At 32.0% G+C, this 20,222-nt stretch overlaps 1 protein-coding gene across 3 annotated transcripts in view; it reads left to right on the top strand.

Annotated features, from left to right (window-relative positions):
* LOC105151319 (protein abrupt) overlaps positions 1 to 20,222 on the top strand; it is an 87,451-nt gene that overhangs the window by 23,017 nt on the left and 44,212 nt on the right. For 2 of the 3 annotated variants that reach the window (XM_011064977.2, XM_011064979.2), the window contains exons 2-4: positions 4,817 to 5,176; positions 5,559 to 5,799; positions 9,548 to 10,336. In XM_011064977.2, coding sequence (XP_011063279.1) covers positions 10,127 to 10,336 — 210 coding nt within the window. In that variant the 5' untranslated portion in view covers positions 4,817 to 5,176; positions 5,559 to 5,799; positions 9,548 to 10,126. The remainder of the gene's footprint in view (positions 1 to 4,816; positions 5,177 to 5,558; positions 5,800 to 9,547; positions 10,337 to 20,222) is intronic. The other variant, XM_011064978.2, reaches the window with a different exon arrangement.

The raw sequence follows: 20,222 nt of genomic DNA, 5'->3' as shown, positions 1-20,222 counted from the left end.
ATATATACATTACATCCATACTTATATTACAGACATAAAAGATATATGTACATATTTTTTAAATAAAATTCCGACTTAAAGCAAATAATATTTAAAAATTATGCGTAATTTAGAGTGCGTGATTCGCATTTTTCATCAACTGACAGATGTCGGAATTATATTTGCGCTTCGATGCCGAGAACAGTTTGGATGTCGATCGATCAGTCGAAATGTATTCCCAGGCGACGTGGTTCATTCATACGATACAATGGAATGCCTGCAGCACACACGTTGCCGCGCTTGTCATGCTCTGTTTTACGTTCTCGTGGTTACGATTTTACACATTCACACGTTAAATACTTGAGCGAAAAACACACAAATCAAATAGCAATTTAAGATAGTGTTTTGCTCAAACATTCAAAATAAAACATTCTTGCAAGAAAACTATTTTTTTCATGAATAATAATACAGTTTTGTAATTACTGGTAATTTTAATTGAAATATTCCAGTTTGCATGCATAATTTTGAAAGAATAAATTTCAATTTTCCCAAGTTTAAATAAATAAAAACATGAATGTGGTTCAATCAAAAAATTTATTAGGTGTTGGAATTAATTCGTAGCGTTTTACAAGTGATGGGAAGTACTTTCATTAATGTATTTTTTAATGCTCATGTGAAATAAATAACATTCTTTCATTAAAAACGCTACGAATTAATTCCAACACCCAATAAATTCAGTATTTTGAGATATACATTTTTCATTTTTGCAAAGATATCATTAATCATAAAAAAGAGCTAATTATAATAATTGCAGCCGTAACTAAGATAAAAATAAAGCTACTTCATCCTCTATAATGATAAACATTACGTTTTTAAAATTACACAATCTCGATTTTTATTTTTAATTACAATAATATATGTATTCAAGCCAACTTAATTCCGAGAAGCCGAATTCCTGGGTATTTAATTAGTAGTTATTGTATTCTTTTCGATTCTCAATGACTGTGTTAAAATCAAACACATGGTCAATGATACGAAGATAAATGTTCGCAGTGTCAGCAGTTGCATTTGTGATTAGCGTATAGCTTTGATTTATTCCACTCTGGAAAGATGTAAGCCCGCCGGTGGAGTGAAATGTACATTCAAGTTCGTAGAAGTTCTTCAAGTCATAGAAGGAAAAATAGATAAGCGCATTCCGCAGACTTGCAACGCTTTCTAACTACACTCTTGACGAAATCGTGATCGTTACGTCAGTTTCATAATATGTGATCGCTCAATATATTATTGTTTCAGCCGCAAGATGCAATACTTAAAAGACTTTACAAAATAGCAAATATATTTGTCTGTGTTAAGATTCTTTCACTTTGTACAAATCTAAATAATATTCGATATACATTGCAGTTATATTATACATTTTTATAAAACTCCGATAAAATATACGTATTAATATCAAATTTGTATTTTGAAAGCAGTTAATGTAGTTTCGTTATAATTATTTGTTATGCAAATTTTTTAATTACAAGTTGCATTGACTTCAGTTACGCGTTCATACTTTATTCAATGACCGTAAATACGTGGCTGCAGTGTCAATTTATTGATTGCCTCTCGACCACAGAATTCATGATCAATATTGAATTCATGATCAATATTGAAATCGTATCTGATTTGCAATATCGGCTGATATCTACATGTATGTTTCACGATTATCATCAGCTACTACCAATTTTATTTTAAATAGATTTTCCCAATCGGTGATTATATTGGCCGCTTTCAAAATCAGTATAACAGTTTCATAATGCGTAATCGCTGCGACTTATGTGCTTTTAATTCCCGACACGTACGTTGTAATTGCATTACGTACGTAACCGCAGCTTTTTTCAGACTACACCCATATGTTACTCCGCGATATCTCGAGCAGCTTGTTTATAAAGCGTTACTATATACGCGGAAATGCGAAACAACGCAGCCGCTATCGGGCGAGATCGAGCTATTTTCGTAATTAAAGCGGCAAAGGCGATCATACATTGTGCGGGCAAACATGATCAAGCTTTACATTTCTCTGATAACCACCGGATGATAAGAGCGATGTCACAGAGTTTGTTTTAATGGAAATTAAATGGTGAAATGTAAAACACTCGAGAGGAAGAGATCGCAAAACTATTATATACGTCTTGTTGGTACATAAATTCTACATTTATTTCCGGCTTATGAATGAAGTGCTACGTAAAGTGTATATATAATATATTATAGCGATTACATTAAAATTAATAAAAGTATGCTTCTCTGCGGCGTTAGAATCTTTTTCTGTCACAAACATAGAATTAAATAACACGATCAATTTTTTTATACAAATTTTTTTATACCATTTCTTTATACGAAAAGGAAACTTTAAAAGTAGTGATTGAAAATTTTTATTTAGAGAAACCTCTGCTTTACACTGTGATATCTTAATTATTGATTTCCAAGATTTCCTTCTTTTTCTCTTTTTTGTTTTCTTTCTTTTCCTTTTAAAAACTTATTATCATCGTTGTTGTCACTATTAGTTTTATCTTTTTCCTTTCTTTTGATATCTTTCTTTTCTTTTTAGATAAGAATCTTTGATCTTTAAGCTGCAAGGTTCTTCACTATTGTCAATTCAAATCTTAACGATAATGATAATGAGAATAGTAGAGCGGGATTTTTTTTGTCTATTTCTCGCGATAATGTTTATATTTCTACAGCACATGTTGATTATTTAAAAATCGTATTTGTGCTCTCAAGAAGCAATCATGATTGTATAATATAATCATAAGACTGCAAAAAGATATTGTTTGCTATCGTGAATTTTCGTATTACTTTAAAGTTGAAACTGACGGAATAGAGAAAGACCCGCCCTCTCTAACCCATAATAATATTTTGAAATTAAATTATTATCTATTGTTATCATATTTATTTATTCAATACATAAAATTTATATATATATACACGTGCAAGTTATATACACAGATTAAGTAAAAAAATATCAAATTTTATTATTAATTTATTATTATTATTGTTTTTGTGCATATTGTGTTGTTCTTATCATGTGCTTATTTTAATCTGCTTAAACTTTCGTAAATTACAATTTTTGTAGCTTGAACGCATATGCTTTATTGTTTGTAAAATATTTCGTATTTAATAAATATTTATTTAACGATTGCAAAAGATATTTTATGGTATTGGCATGTTGATCGAGAAATTTTATCTGATCAATAGATTATTAACAAATTATTATCAAATATAACGTACGCATGTAAATTTGTACGTCTAAAGCATGCAAAATAGAAGATATAGATTTGAATCTACGTTTTCTATTAGAAACACGCAATTAATAATAAGAAAACTTTGAGTGAATCGCAGCAAATGCAATGGACATTGCGCTTGTATTTATAGTAATCAATGTACGGTGGAAAGAAATGTTTATAACCGATCGTAAAAGTCAAATGATTTACAATTAGAGTTGTAAGTAAATGAAAAATAATTCTACGATAACTCTTCCGTATATGATGCAAGTAAAGAGCATCTCATCATAAAATCGTCTGATAATTACAATGCCTAAGGCACGCACAACTTAGAACAACTTCATTAGAAATAATTCTTTTCTTAATGCGTGTTTGATATATGTATAATGTCGATATTTTTTTTACTGAAATATCATTCATTTTTAAAATAAATATTACGCGTAAAATCTAAACTTTAATTAATGTTTAATATGAAAAGATTGGAAAATTTACAAAAAATTTTAGAAATTTTCAAAACATCTTATTATAAATAATTTCTTCTTATAAATAATTGCGTAAAAATCAAATTATACAAAAAAAATATATAAGTCGGATTATGAGTTAAAATTTTTTTAATATTCAGCAAATTGTAATGAATATATGACAAATATACAACAAAATTTTACACTTTAACAGGAGTATTTCATTAGTCTTCAAAGAAAAACAATTCCAACGAAATTTTTTAAATTGTTTATGTAGTTAATTACAAACCTATAGACCTTCCATATAGTTGTACCGTTACTGGCTATATATCACCAAGAAAGACGCATAACATGTGTGCGTCCAACCGAACATTAAGTGTCGTGATACCTGTAAAGGTTTTGAAAAATCAAAAGTTTCACGAGATATTTCAGTCAGACGAAATAACCAACACGCGAATAAAACAGTCGTAAACCGAATGATGGTTCAAAAGATTCCGTTACAAAGCATTTTTGCAAATAGACTGGTTGATATATATCTACTTGTAAGTATAATCAAAGAAGTAGATATTGCATGTGCTGTTCTTTAATTATTCTTTTCTAATTATTTCATAGCGGTGCTATAAAGTGATTTAATTACAATTTCGGTGAAGACTGAAATATTATATATTATAATTGAAAATTTGATATGAAATATTAGGGTGCACAAATTTTTCCTTCGATTGTCATCCTTTTTCAATTGTAGGTCTTTAAATAACATTTTATTAATAATACAAAAAAAAAATGAAAGAAAATCCAAATGATTTTATCTTTTATTCCTTAATAACTTTATTGTTAATTTCACAGCATTATTTTTATATTTTTTTTTTCATTCATGTAAATAAGATTTTATATGTCAATTCTTTACTTATTTTATTATCAATATTTAATACAATAACACCAATAGCAATAATTCTTCAATATATCAACAATCAATCATTTCTATCATCCAAGTTAATGTTCAAATACAAATATACTAATCTACAATTCAGTTATGCAAGAATCATTAACGTATTTCTCTTGTCACTTGTTGAAATCGAATCTGAATCACTTAATTTGTATTAATTGTGTCTATTACAGGAAAGAAAAGTGTGCAATCTGAAAACAACAAATAAAAACTGAACAAATAAAATTGAACAAAAAGAAAAAGAAAAGTAAAAAAAGTGAATAAAAACCGGGAGAGGAATGGTAAGCAAAAACATCAGAATAAGACAAAGTGTCTTTATCATTAATAATAGGGATAAAAGTACGAAGGAGAACCTTTGTAGGCTCATTTCCCGGCACTGGATGTCGGACTGACGCGTCGACCGCGACGCAGAAGGACAGAAGGTGCAAGCGTTTCGGTATGCGCGAAAAAGTGATATATACTAACATCTCCAAGGAAGAATTAAACATTAAGAAAGAGCGAGAGAAAAAGAGAAGATTTATTTCTATCATAAGGTAAATACTCTAAAAGTATATTCTAAATATATAGCATATATAAAAGAATATAAAATAGTAGTCATTATTGAATAATAAAATAAAAAGAAAGAAAGTGCACAAAAAGAAAAAATTTAGATGTTCTAAGAGATATACTATTAATAAGTATATTAATATTACGACTATTATGTGATAAATAAATTAATATTTTTGGACACATGATCTTTTCTTTTGATCAGATTTAACCTGATTTTATCCAATAGGCTTCATCTATGATGATGTCATGGATGTCAGGTTAAATTTAATCAGTTAACCAGATAACCGAAAAACCGAATCTATCTCTATCATTTCTTTCAGATTATAAGTTATTAAATAAATAAAACATCTTATATTTTGTTAACAGCTTACAAACCAGAAGTCGGGATGGTGTAATGGAAATAGTTTCTCGAGAAATATCTGATTATCAATTACACGGACAAAGTGGTCGAATAATCAAAATAAAAAAAGTAGCCAAATACTTCAATTTCGGGGAACTATTCAACAGATACTTCAACAGATACAGTATCTGATACTAATTAGATATAGTATTTGATACTGTCAAATTAAAGAAGCATTCAAAAAGTTCAACGTCGGACATTTCTAAGGTATTTATCTCAATAATTAATTTTAATATTTATACGAAAAGCGAGTATATGTATTTCTGTATGCAATATATGGTGTTAGCCATAATCACAACACCTTAAGTATGCATTCGAGTTCAAAATATTAATTTTGGAAATTTTAAATTTAGTACAAAGAAATAAGAGTGATCTAATTATTTGACGTTCTCTGACGTAAATGTCAATTAGATTTTTATATTAGTTATTTTTATAATTTATATTAGTTATTCCTTAAATAAATCTTTTGAAATAAAAGATTTCTGAATTTAGAACATTGCATTGTATTATATCGGTCGAAAATTATATAAAATACGAAACGAATTAAATTTTAAATTAAATTGTTGTATTATTAAAAGTGCATTTTTACCTTGCATCGGCTTTAGCTTTTCATATTCAATTATTGATTTTGTAATCTTCAAGCATAATCAATTATGCTTATTAACCCTACAATGCTATCGCTATTGAGTGATACAATATTGCTATCGATACGTAAATTTTATATTCAATAGACTACTTTTGTTTAATAGACTTATGTTATGTAAACTTATGTTATAACTTACGTTATAATTTATGTTATGATTTATGTTATGACTTATGTTATGTTGACTACTTTTAATTAATGTATCGTACAATTTTTAATATATTTCGCATTTTTAATATTTATAATCTACAAAATATTGATAATTTAGCCTTTATGAACACAAATAATCTAATTATTAACTTAAAATGAACGAAAGAATAAGTATACTATCAAATTCAATTTTAAAATAATATAGTGTATATAGTATATATTATGCATTTCTTCTCATAACTTAAATAAAATGTATAATAACACAAATCTGCTTAATTAAAATCACTTATCACGCTTTCTATTATAAAACTGACTCGAGAGTCAATATTATAACAAACTAATATATGACGGAAAGAATTTTTAAAAGCTTGTCTCTGCTTGTCCTATCTTTTAACATAGCAGGTTGAAATCTTCGTAATGATCACTAAAAGCATAACTTAGCGTTCATTGAACTCGCTTATTTGTACGTATCGATAACATTCTAGGATTAATTTATTTTGTATAGTATCTCTATGTAAACACATATTTTATTTCTTTTTACAAAATTGTAATTTTTTTATTTATGTGATATAAATTTATATGGATTCGTATTGTTGTGAATTATTTAATATTTTATTGGTTGAATTTTATGATATAGTGAAAATATGATTCATATCTTCTTCAACTTTATCATATATTTTTTTGATTGAATAAATTATGTGTAAATCATAATAAATGTTCTTGAGTATATTAAATTAACGTTCTTAATTGTCATAAACTTTACGATTGAACGATCATGATAATACTGAACAGGTTGCTATTTTTATTGGAATTTTCGTGGCTTTTATGATTTCGGCATAAACAATGTGAAGGGGTTGCTAATGAAAGGTTTACGAAATAAATGTAAAAATATTTTACATCGGACGATTGCGCACGCTAAGGTCGATTGAACAATTCCATTAGCGGCGAGTTTTACATTGGCAAGATAATACCTAATTTGTTCATTACGAATGGCGTATTAAAATTTAAATTTTAATAGTCTCCAACGAGTCCGATATTAAAAATGTATCACATAATGCGTTCGTTACGAATTACATATTTAAATTTTCATGGACAGCTGGCCAGTCAGTAACCATTAAAAATGTAATCTTTGATTCCCGGGAACTGCATAAAAATTTTATCAATCTATATACATACATGAATTACCAATAATATCATTCGCGCATAATAGGTAAATTATAATAAATCAATCTATTTAATTGTTATCTTGAATATATTTTCACATTAATATATTTCTAAAGAAAAAACAATTATTCGAGATATTTATTATATTCAAGCAGAAAAAACCTAATTCAATTATATACAAAATGGCAAATATTAAAAAATGTAAAAATTGTTAAAAAAAAACAATACAGAAAGTAAATAAATAGATTTTATGCGCGCATAATATATTATGAGAAATAAAAAGCTTTTAATGTTTAAAAAATTTTAATAAATAATTAAATTAAATATTAATATTAATTTGAGAATGTAAGATGTTTCGCAATTTTAAAAGGAAAAATATGTTTCAAATAATTCGAGTATTTAATTATCGGTTTGTAATTTGATATCAATACTTTCAACTCATGAATTAACATTAGGCTGTGTTCTGATATAATAAGGCTACGATACACAAAAATGTAAACAGTAAGCAAATTAACATTTTGAAGTTGCTACTGCTTACTTTATTGCTTTAGGATGTGGTCAAAACCTCATTAAAATATTTGATTTATCAGAAAAAAAAATTTTATGAATTGACCAAAGAATACCTCAAAAAGAATTGTATTATTATTGATTATATCCAGTCTTTATTGTGATTGGCAGATTATTACTTATGTCTAAATAGTGTTTTTACTGGAAAAAAGTGCAACATTGTTGCAATCAGTGTAATAAATTCGGTTTATATATTTTCAATAAATAATTTAATCCTCTTTTAAGAATATGATGTTATTGTGACAACAAAGAAAATGTAATTAAAAGAGTTAAATTATTTATTAATACTGAAAGTGTGTGAATTGATTTGCACTTAATGCACATCAGTGTTGCACTAGTTTTTTAATAGATATTACTCTCTTACATTTTTCTCTGTGTGCTATGGCTCATACACTGCCAGTATTGACAATCTGTACCATATGTAATGTCAGGACCGCCACTAGCATAGAAAGCACCTTTGTGCAAGATTTTGGATCTCTTCTTAATATTTTTATTCGCCCTCAATTTTTGTAATAAGATACATTTTTAAATAATTTTTTTAAAGTTTTTTAAACAAGACGCAATTTGATCATATAAGGTTTTTTCCTAAAACAGAAATGTAAAAAGTGAAAATTTCTACATGAAATTGATATCAAAATTTTTCACTTTTACATGTCCGCTCTAGAGAAATAATCGATAACCTGATGCTTTAATTTTAACCTTTCTTTTGTAATCTAAGTCTTTTTTGATACAAATAATTTCATTTTTATATAAATTTCTCTGAAGTAAAGGAAGGCAGAGTCCGGTTTCCTCTTTTAAAATATCTTGTTAGTAGGAATCTTGTTGAAAAGAAAATATGTTGAAAAATAACTCTGAAATTTTCCGTATTTTCTAAAAGCTTATAATGATACAAAAATTGAGCTTGACAAAAAACTTGGATTGCAGACGGAAAGAGTAAAAACATGCAAATGGAGGATTAAAACTTAATTTAACTTTTCTTTTTTTCTCTCACTTTGCAGTGCACAACTTGCACATCTGCTTGCGACGGCCCTGCATAACGTAAACTATAGATTTTTAATTTTTAGAATTGCATTATAGGTATTCACAGGGTGCGATTCATTTGACGCTACAAATGCTTCGAAACTTTTAATTGACCAATCGGAAGACAAAATTTTACTGACTCACTAATTTTCAAAAAATGCTTCAAAATATTGATACCAAGTGGTTTCGTAATCATAATCGGTTCTTATTTTTCGTAAGATGTGATTGGCTTATGATATTTTAAGACTGCATTTAAAACACGGTCTTAAATATAAAATCCGACTATGAATATCGGCCTATATATCGGAACATGGCCTTAAATCAATAATAAAAAACAGAATAATACTGATTGTTCTATTTATATTTACTTTACATTGTGCAGAAACATAGTCGCTATTTGTTTTCTTGTAGCTAACAGCGGATTACTTCACTGTCAGAAACAATAGAGGACGACAACTGCGAACCATCAAAATAAGCAATAGCGTCTCTCGCGCCAAGTACACGTAGCAGCACTACATTATTTCGTGATCTCAGTCCGACGTTTTACCGTGCGCTTCCAGGTGCCACTCCTATCATGAGCCAAGTACTATGAGATTCTTCAACGTGGTGTACGCGAAGTTTCCCCTATACCTACTTTTATTTGGGATTGGGCGCCTAGCTTTCATATCTTGGCTTTCACTTCTGATAACGATACCTTTGGAAGGAACAAATCGTAAAAGGGAATCTGTGACGATCTGTTTCGAAACGTCGAACAATTGTTGAACGCTGCGACCAGGTTATTCGCCGTAACTTAATCTTGGCGATTTAATTCGGGCGCGATCGAGTCGAGGACCTTCAAGGAATATACTGAACGGACAAGGAATAGGAAGCGTGAGTGTAAACGAAGAAAGACTGGTGAAGGTGAAGTGTGGTCCGAGGGAATAGAGCACGAGCAACACGTGAAGTGTGAGCACGATAGCACCGCGGGTCGTTCTCAAGGGGACGGACGTCATGGCGGCTTCTTCGTCCTCATCGACCGGCGGAGAGCAGCAATACTCTCTTAGATGGAACGACTTTCAATCGAGCATTCTAAGTTCCGTACGTCAGCTGAGAGATGTGGAAGATTTTGTCGACGTCACGCTCGCCTGCGACAGCTGCAGCTTTACCGCACACAAGATCGTTCTTTCGGCGTGCAGTCCGTACTTCCGAAACTTGCTCAAGGTCAGTGCATTTTTACCTTTTTCTTAATATCTTTTTAGCTGCGAATTCGAAGCTACGACCGCCGAAACGGTTGATGAAAAAAGAATCATTAAATTATTTAGCGTGTTCTTTTAGTCGGAATTAAAGTTATCTACATTTAATGGTTAAATTTATCTTAACATTACTAATATGTCATTCACGAACGTTTTAACACAGCTATTAATATTCTTTTAGTGTGTAACACTCGAGAAAAAGAGCATAACTAGTGCATGCATTTTTTCTATAATTTTTGTGACAAATTTCATTAAATATATTGGAAAAATGAGAGAAGAAAAAAAAATTGATATAATTTTATTTTCTGTTAATATTACTGAAAATATAACTGACATGAAATATACAAGTCGATCACAATTATAAGAGAGAATTATAAGAATATTATTTTAACTTAGCTAAGGTCTAATTTTTTAATTTTGTCACGAATTTTATTAAACCTGCTGGATTTCGCAGCGATGCATTATTAAATCATAGAGTCAAGGAATGTAATTTAGCGGTCACTGCATGTGCGAGCGATGTGTAACTCGATCGTAATGTAGGAAAGTCGAGTCAGGGTCATGTATGACAATATGTGTGGAAACGCTAACAGTGCGATGTGGTGTAACGAAATCATAACTGATAATCGTGAAATGAACTACTTAAGTTTCCTCTTTATTCATGGAAATTGATATCTCTCTTCTTCCAAAGTATCTACACTATAACTTATTCCATAAAATTCGAATTTAATAAATATTGATAAACGAGCATATCAATACAAGATATTTCAATACAAGATATGTAAATCAAATGATTAACTGCTGATCTTAGATTGTTAATAGATATCAGTCAGTGATACTAGTATTTTAATTTATTCTGTAACTTTCGTTGTAATTTTTTATGATAAGATTTCTTATAAACAATTTTGTTTAAAATCTATTAATATTTAACTTCCTAAATTATATCATAGTGTTATAATTTTCTTTAAATAATATCTATGAAGTACAGGTGTCAACTTAAAATGTGACATGGTATATTGATACAAATGCGTCATACAGAGTAGAATCTGGAATCGTATGTCATTAATTTTAGCCACTCCAGTAATAATTTCTACCTCCAGATCAACCGCTAATCTTAGATCGTTAATGGATGTAGTCAGTGACGCTGGTGTGTTTTATTCGGCGTTTTAACTTTCTAAAATAAGATTTCTTATGAATAAAATAGAATTTATACAAATACCTATATCACTACTTTATGAGAAACTAATATTAAAAATAAGTCTCTCATACATAATTTAATAGAAGAAATTGTGTTCTTAATATTGAATACCTTTACCATATATCTTAATGCTGTTTCTGTCTTCAAAACGTTTTGCAATCTTTATTTATTCTTATTTAAACGTATTAAGAAGCTTTTCTTTCTTTTAGAGACCGGTGAAAGTATATAATGCAAAACTCACACGAATTATTATGCATGCCTTAGTCTTCTTTCAATTTGTAATTAAAATTAAGTTGTTCCTTTAATAATGTCAATCGCCGTCATTTTTTCTACGACTCAATAGCAGGTATCCCCATACTTTACATGAACAAAACATGAAGAACGATTTTTCGGTATTATGAGTTTACGAGGGTCGGAAGAATTTTATGCACGGATGGTGCATAAAGGTGGGTTAAATGCAAATTGTCAAGAGGAAATAAAAGAAAATCTGAAAGAAGAAAGTAGACATTTCTCAGCGTGGAAGGGTAGATAGGAAGCAGATATCACACGCCGCGAAAAATTCGTAAGTCGTGGTTTCCTGTCTATCTCGATATCTTGGTTGAAAAAAAATAAGATAACACGTAGCAGCGAATTCATAACGTTTCTCATCGTGTATATTATAATACATTGCCGGAAACTATAAATTTAATAACATAATAATTTCATAGTTGTGTTATTAATGCATTTAGCAATTATTACAAATAATAAATTTTGTGTTTATATCACAATATTGTCAGACATTTATAAACATAAATTAATCTGTTAAAATATTTAAAGCTTTTAATTTAGCAATGCTGCAAGAAGAAAATTTAAAAGACAAATATAAGTTTCTATATAAATTTCTTTTGTGTGTGTGTGTGTGTGTATATATAGATTTATTATAAAATATAGATGTGTATATATATGTTGCACCATGAAAAGATGATGATTCTGTGGCTATTCTTTTAAAAATCAATACATTATTTTCCTAACGCTTCAAGTATTATTTCTCGAGTTTGCAATATATATCTTGCGCGATGCTTTGTGCAAAAATAAAACTACAAAATTGTTGCCATTGAAAAAGATCAATTTTATTTTTATTTCTAATCCCTCTGTTTTTTTATTTGTATTATACCTAGATGAAGTAGTTCACATCCTCATTCCTAATAGACATAAAGCTCATAAGTGAGTGAAAGTAACTCTTAAAGTCTTATTTCGCGCATTACCGCAATCGCGAAATTATAATAACTCTCTGGTAGTAATTATATACTCTAATTGATTCGCGAACAGACACGCAGCAATCAGACCGGTTATTGCCTCATAAATCCCGGATGTTACAAATCATCGTAAAATCATCAAGAGCAATTGCAAGCTGCCGTCCTCTCAGAGAGAATTGGATTTCGAAAAAATATATAAATAATTGCAATATGGTATTGAATTATGAAAGAAACAATAATTAATATTTATGCAATGCTAATTATTAGATTTTCCTTGACAAACCGTGACATCAAAAGGACAAAAATGAAAATAATATCAGCTGGGAAATAACGCAATTATCACAATTAAATATAATTGTTGAGATAAAACAGTATTATGTGACATATAATTTGATAACTTCATGTCTCTCTGTGTCACAAAATTTTACATTATAAATGTCTATAAATAAATATTTAAATTCTCAAAAAATCGCTTCCTACATCAGACATTTCGCTAAAATCTGTTGCGGTGTATTCTATCGATTTGAAATCTTATCAGATCCATCCTACAGAATTGTTGAGAGAAGACGGTATCCTTGTATGATCAAGACCACAAAAGACTTCCGGTTTGATTTGCATAATAACGTGGTGTTCGCTAACGGAGATCCTCCCCTTTCACGCGAGACACAATCGATCACTTCGACATATCGTCGTGATGTCGTCAACAGTCAGTGGTATCTCTCCGAGAACCTGTTTCCTTCGTATGCATTTGCTTTTGATCGGTCGTCCTCATCACCGCCTTGAGCGTTCTATTGATCGTGCTCTTATATAGATTTTCTTTTGATCGGTCTAAGTTGAGATGGAAGTTTAACAAAAAGTTCGATGTAATGTCGTATTTTATTATTGCTAGTAATACCTAGTAATTCAGTAAAAACAAATTACGAATCTTCAATTTTATGTCTTGGGGGAATCTAAGTATTTTCAAATAATACAATAAAATTTAAATAGACAATCTGCTGGCGTGCGATGGTTTTATCTAATAATATCAATAATTGACTAAGGATAAAATTATCGAACAATCGGTCATTCGACATTTCGAGGAATCTGTAGACAATAGAAAATACTAATAATATTATTGTCTCTTCTAAAATACTAATAATGTTATTACCTCTTGTAAAATTTCGTCATCCTTGAGAATTATTCTGCGTCGAAACGACTGGTTGTCCAAAGAATGACTCGGACGTAGAATGAAGCGGCCGACTTTCTAATTGACGCGTACCACTAATTGATTTTAAGTGTCGGGCGGTACTCGAGGCGAGTTAATAAAGCTTACACGTTGGCCAAGCTGTGCTTACGTCACGTTAACTACATGGACATACAATGCAATGGCGCAGGATTTTATGCCATATCGCTTGAACCTCCGAATACAATTACATTAAGGTCAACCGGCTACGCTGTAACTTGTAATGACGAGTGGGGAGAGAAGGTCAGAAAAAGAGAGAATGAGAAGAGAGAAAGAGAAGAGAGATCATTGATAGTAACTGTCTCACGACGAAGCGACAACAAGAGTTACCATTATGCCGGCATTAATAGCATACGCTCTACCGTATTACTCGCTTTTTGTTTGCCCACTTGCGCGATGACGTAGGATTCCGTATTGGTTTCGACGATCGCCTACTTATTGTTAGCGTATAAACAGCGCCGTGTATAATGTTTATGGTCGATATGGCCTCGAATGTAGGCATAATCAACGCCAGCGGCTATAATAAAGAAGCGCTCTTGCATGTACATGAGAAATTTGGGTGGAATGTCGTGACTAACGATAAAAATAAAAATATGTGATGCGTGTTTCTCTCTCCGCGCGGCGCGGCGTAGAGAATCGTGCTGAATCTTCTCAGTAAAAAATCACGATAACAAACTATTGCGCCGCAACGGAATGGGCGTAACTCCCGGGGCTATTTTTCCGGGAATATTTACCGCTACGCCGGACACTTTATTATATTATTTTCATTTTATTCCCCGTATTAATTATCGTGTTGCGTTAAAATTAGTCTGCCGTTCGCTCGGCAAATAACGCGGACCGATAAGCTTCCACGCTCGCGACCGTGTCCTTCTGAAAATATTTTCCGGATTTGATTTAGCGCAATGCACGTGCGATGCGTAATGATAACGAAACCGTCCGTAAGCTCTGATAGAGGCGCACCTGAACGACGGATGATTTATGCGTCGATGCATCGTCGCGTCGATTTACGGCAAACTCGTTCATTTGACTATCGGCCAGAAGTCCATGACGAATCGCTCGGTTATCGAACCGAACCCGCAATGATATTTGCCAAAATACGAATAGCGGTTATATATATATATATATATACACACCGAACTCGTGACAATAACAAATGCTTCCCGCCATACGTCGTTTCGCTGGTAAGCGTCATCCTGCAAATCGCAACAGCAGGATCGATCGTGTCCAATAGGATGTTCTCTGCTCGATGTCGATTTATTTTTGTGAAATAAATTCCCGTCGACGGGAATAAATCTTTGGAAAGAGTAGCGAGATGCGAACTCGGTGCTCGATTTTTACGACTCTATAAATATTATTGAGTTTTTTTTTTGCCAAAGAGCCTGCAGTAATCTTTTTTTTCTTTTTTTTTTTTACGGCGAAAACTACGTTCCATTTGAAAAAAAAAAGTACACATTAAGTAAGTTAGACTTCGTTATGGTGGGGGTCGGCGAGTGACACTAATTGCGCGGACTCTAATCTGCTAATTAAATCGGAACTACGCTGGGGACGGACCTGCATGACGGACCGAGGGAGTAAAGTGAAAAGTAGCGGAGAGCAAATCAGATGATTAAAGCGTGGACTAGATCAACTGACATTTACGATGCTGCGAAGTCGAGGGAACGCGGGCGAGTCATGTTAATTTCTGCGCGCCAACACAAAGTATTTCATTTCCTTCAAACGGTCATCGCCGCCCGCGGATATTAATGGAACATTAATGGAGTTATCTAACGCTGTGACGGTCCCTGAAAGGCGCGCTCGGTTTTGTTAGACGTCATTGATCGGCGGATTAATATCGAAGTGTCATGGAAATAGGTTTAATAAGTTTTCGTGGCTTCTTGGAGAGATCAGTTAATGAATGGTCTTACCCGCGCAACAGAGAGAGATTTAACGTATTTATATAACGTATTTATGAGCTACTTTTCGAATAACATTAATACGTGTCGCTTATGGATCTGTTGATTAATATGGAATCGATTTTATCTTAAAATATATCAGTAAGTTCTTAATTGATGACAAGTAATTGATGACTTTTACTTTTTGCAAATCAGGAATGGAATGTAAATTTGATTATCCATTTAACAAGATCTTGTATTATATCTTATTCGTTTCAAATATGTTAATTAACATGAAATAAATTTTATTTAAAAAATATATATATTAGAGATGTAAATTTCTAATTAAAAGTTATTGACAATTTTTATTTTTTGCAAATTATGAATATAACAAAGGACTATGCCCAGTTTGGATCCCGGCTGAACAGCATTGAGACTCAGCTAGAATTGTAGAGCATAAAAAAAGGATTAAAATGTTCCATATGCACAACTTTGTAAAATGAGTCCCTTGAGTGCTACAATTGTTCAAAGTTCGCTATTATAATGTAGGACTGATTTTATTCGATTTCTCGAATCATCTAATATCTGGAATATGTCCAATCTTGACGAAGACAACTAAAACCTTTTTTGGATATTGGACTCTAAATGAATAGTCATAAGTGATATATATTAATCAATGAAGAGGGGAAAGAGACATTCAAAATATGAAATAAAGTTTTAATTGTCTAATTGAAATGTATGGATCTTATCTCTCTTCAGTTTCCTCATCAGAACTCTCTAAAAGTAAAAAAACATCATTAACTGTTCTTACTGGCATGAATCTCGCGACCAGAGACTTAACCGGATTAATGGACTGTATCAAATACATTTTAGATATTACTTATACACCAAATGTATTTGGTACAATCCGTTATCACCATCACCGCGAGAAGGTGTTCTGGACACAGAGAAATTGGATAAGACTAGTAGTATACGGTCATAATAGCGAACTTTGGACAGTTCTAACATTCAGAAAATCTCTCCTATAAAATTGGGCTAATAAAATTTTTTATTCTCTTTTGATACCTTAAAGTTTTAAAGGCGTGTCTCAAAGTTGTTCATCCAGGGCCCAAATTCTCCTATAAACTAAGCATAATCCTTTGCTTATTTACTTAATAGATGTTGTGTTATATTTAATATCTTATACGTTTCACCTATAAATCTGTTAATTAATTTGAGAGATTAATTTTATCTAAAAAAAAAAATATCAGAAATGTCAGTTAAGTTCCTGATTACAAGCAGTTGTCGATTTTTTCTTTTTATAAATCACGAATATAATACGGTTATATTCACTCAAGATTTTATATGTCTTACGTTTCACTTACAAATCTGTTAATTAATATGAGATCAATTTTGTTGCGCGAAAGAACATATCAGAGATGTCAGTAAGTTCCTAGTTACAAGTACTTGTCAATTTTTACTGCAAATTATAAATATAACATAAATTTAGTTGTCATTCACTTAATGAAATGATATAAATAGCGCAGCGAGAATTTCCCAACGTTATATCGATAAACGTTTCATCTTTGAAACGAGCTATCACGATAATTTCGAACAAAATGCAGCATTGGATGACCGTACTCTTTTCCGCATTGACTAATGATTTCTCTCCGGTACGCCGTGTATCATTAACACCGGAAAGAAAGTCGCGGTTATTCCTTCTCTTTTCCCTCGTCATAAACGGTGACAGCTCAATAATAAATGTAAGTTACAATATTCATTCATTTTACTTAAGTGTAATCCTGATTATTTTTAAACGTTCCTTCCTGTTCAATCGGAAAAAACTGAGCCGCTCATTATCGTGGCTCACGGACGGTGGACATGTACGATATGGTGGACTATATTAATCGCGACGCTCGGCGTTCGTTCGCTCGCGTGCACGAGCGTCGTTGGCGGCGTCCCACGCGACGCGCGCGCGTGAAAATAATAAGAGCGCCGGAGACGCCGAGATAAAGGCGGACAAAAGTCCGTTATCTCGCCACGATGGTTTTTTTTTCAGTTATAATTAACAGAAGTATGTGTGTTGAAACTATGCTGGCTGGGAATAAAGGGAACGTGATGGTAGGCAGACGGAAGGGGATAATAAGGACGATTGATGCTTTATGAATAGTGATTTTGATCTTTTTCTTCATATAATGTGACTGCCGAGGGGTAAACTGCTGAGGGCATTACGGTGTACAGATTTGGAATATTACTGGGCATTACCGGGCATTATTCAAGAGAATTATGTATTATAGTAAGCGGTAAACCGCCGACCAAAATTGTGTACACCAATGCCTAGTAGTAATGCCCAAGTAATGCCCACTAATGACGTCTGCCTAGCTCCCCCCCACTTAATCAAGTCTTAATGAATAAATTATATAATAATGTTATTTATGCGCTCTCAAAATTTGCAAAAAAAATGTTGCACTTATTTCGTACAGCTAAAAAAAATTTTTTTGTGGAGGTAAGTTGTCAGTTGGCCTCCCCACATGTTAATAATCGATTTGGAAAATCAAATACACAGGATGCGCTATTTATGCGTTTTCATATTCACATATGTAAATTTTAATTTTTGCTTTGTATCAGCTTAAAGCACTTCCCTCTTGGAGCGAATAGTAATATTCATCCTGAAGTCGTTTAAAATTGCAAAATTACACTAATTATGCAAAGAAAGAAGTTAAATAGAATGAAAATATTAGCAATTCTATTTATTATATTATATTTACCGATTTATTTACTTTTGACCTTCTCCAAAACCTTTTTACATTATCATCTTGATTTTTTAATAGAAACACAATTGCTTGGAATTTAGCGCATAAATAAAAAATATACTTTGCATAGTTAAAGCATGTATGTTCACAATTTTTAATGACTTAGATATGAATACTACCGTTTACTCCAAAAGAAAAGTTTCTTAAGGGTTGCGCAAAAACGAAATTGCTTGAAAATGGTAGCGCATAAATTGAAGATATATTTTGCATAGTTTGATAGCGTAATTTTGCAATTTCAAACGACTTAGGGATGAATATGACCGTTTGCTCCCTTAAAGGATGCAGCACAAAAATTGAAATTATATGAATATGAAAGCGCATAAATAGCGCATAAATCTCATGTATTTGAATTTCCAAATCGGTTGTTATTAACACGTGGGAGGGAAGGGGGGACTGACAGTCTATTCAGCCACTCTCCCACAAAACAAACTTTGCTAAACAAAATGAGCGTAAAAAATTTTTTTGCGGATTTTGAGAGCGCATAAATAAATAGCGCATTATTATATAATATTTATTCATTAAGATTTGGTTAAGTGGGGGAGAGCAATTAGGCAGACGTCCACTAATGTCCTAGTAATGCCAATTAATGTCCTAATAATGTCCATTAATGCATAACCTCATACCGTTTATTATAATACACAATTTTCTTAAGTAATGTCCAGTAATCCCAAATTTGTACACCGTAATGCCCTCAGTGATTTATCTTTTGGATATGAGGTTATGCATTACTAAGGCATTAATGAACATTGTCAGAATATTAATGAACATAAAAATTGGACATTATTACTTGTCATTATTGGGCATTGATACACAATTTTGATCAGCGATTTATTCCTCAGTGGTCGGCGTTATGTAAAAACTTGAAATTTTAATGAAGCATAAATATATAGTGTTATTAAAAAGCCTAATAAAATTATCAATACAAGTTTATTCATTCGTTATATATTTCGGTACGTCGGACAGATATTTTTTCGACAGGACATTAGCACGGAAGAGAACGTACATCAGTAGTTGACGGTGTGAGAGGGAATGTAAGTGTAGCTAGAAATAAGTCGCAAGAAATATAAATGAAGGAGGGATGAAAGCGGAATGGGAGTGAGGCAGAGGATATACAAAGAGAAGAGTGCGTGCGCCGCGGAAATACTAGAAACAATGCGTGCCGAGTGCAGGATAGAGAAAATCACGCTTACACAATCCCATCGTCGTGTGGCGGGCAAGGTGCTCTATATTCTATATTTAAAGGCGTCCGTAGGGCAGGCTGAGACAACACATACGTGTGCGTGCATGCGTGCGTGCGTGAGTGAGTGCGTGCGTGAGTGCGTGCTCACTCGTTTCATCCGTGCTTCTCTTTCTCTTCTCTGCGACCGGTCGCATTTAAATTTACCATCAATGCGCGCCGTCGTTCTTGCTAGTCCGCACGCGCGTGCTGCGTGCGTGCATTAGTGCGTGTGCACGCATCTGCATCCGCGAGACTGGAAATATATGAGACGTGTACGAGTACGTTTGTTTCCGGCTGTGCGTGATGCGAGGCGCGACTGT

This window comes from Acromyrmex echinatior, chromosome 5 (genome assembly GCF_024713525.1).
Source record: "Acromyrmex echinatior isolate Ae372 chromosome 5, ASM2471352v2, whole genome shotgun sequence".
NCBI classification, from domain to species: domain Eukaryota; kingdom Metazoa; phylum Arthropoda; class Insecta; order Hymenoptera; family Formicidae; genus Acromyrmex; species Acromyrmex echinatior.
This window is presented reverse-complemented; position numbering and strand designations above follow the sequence as displayed.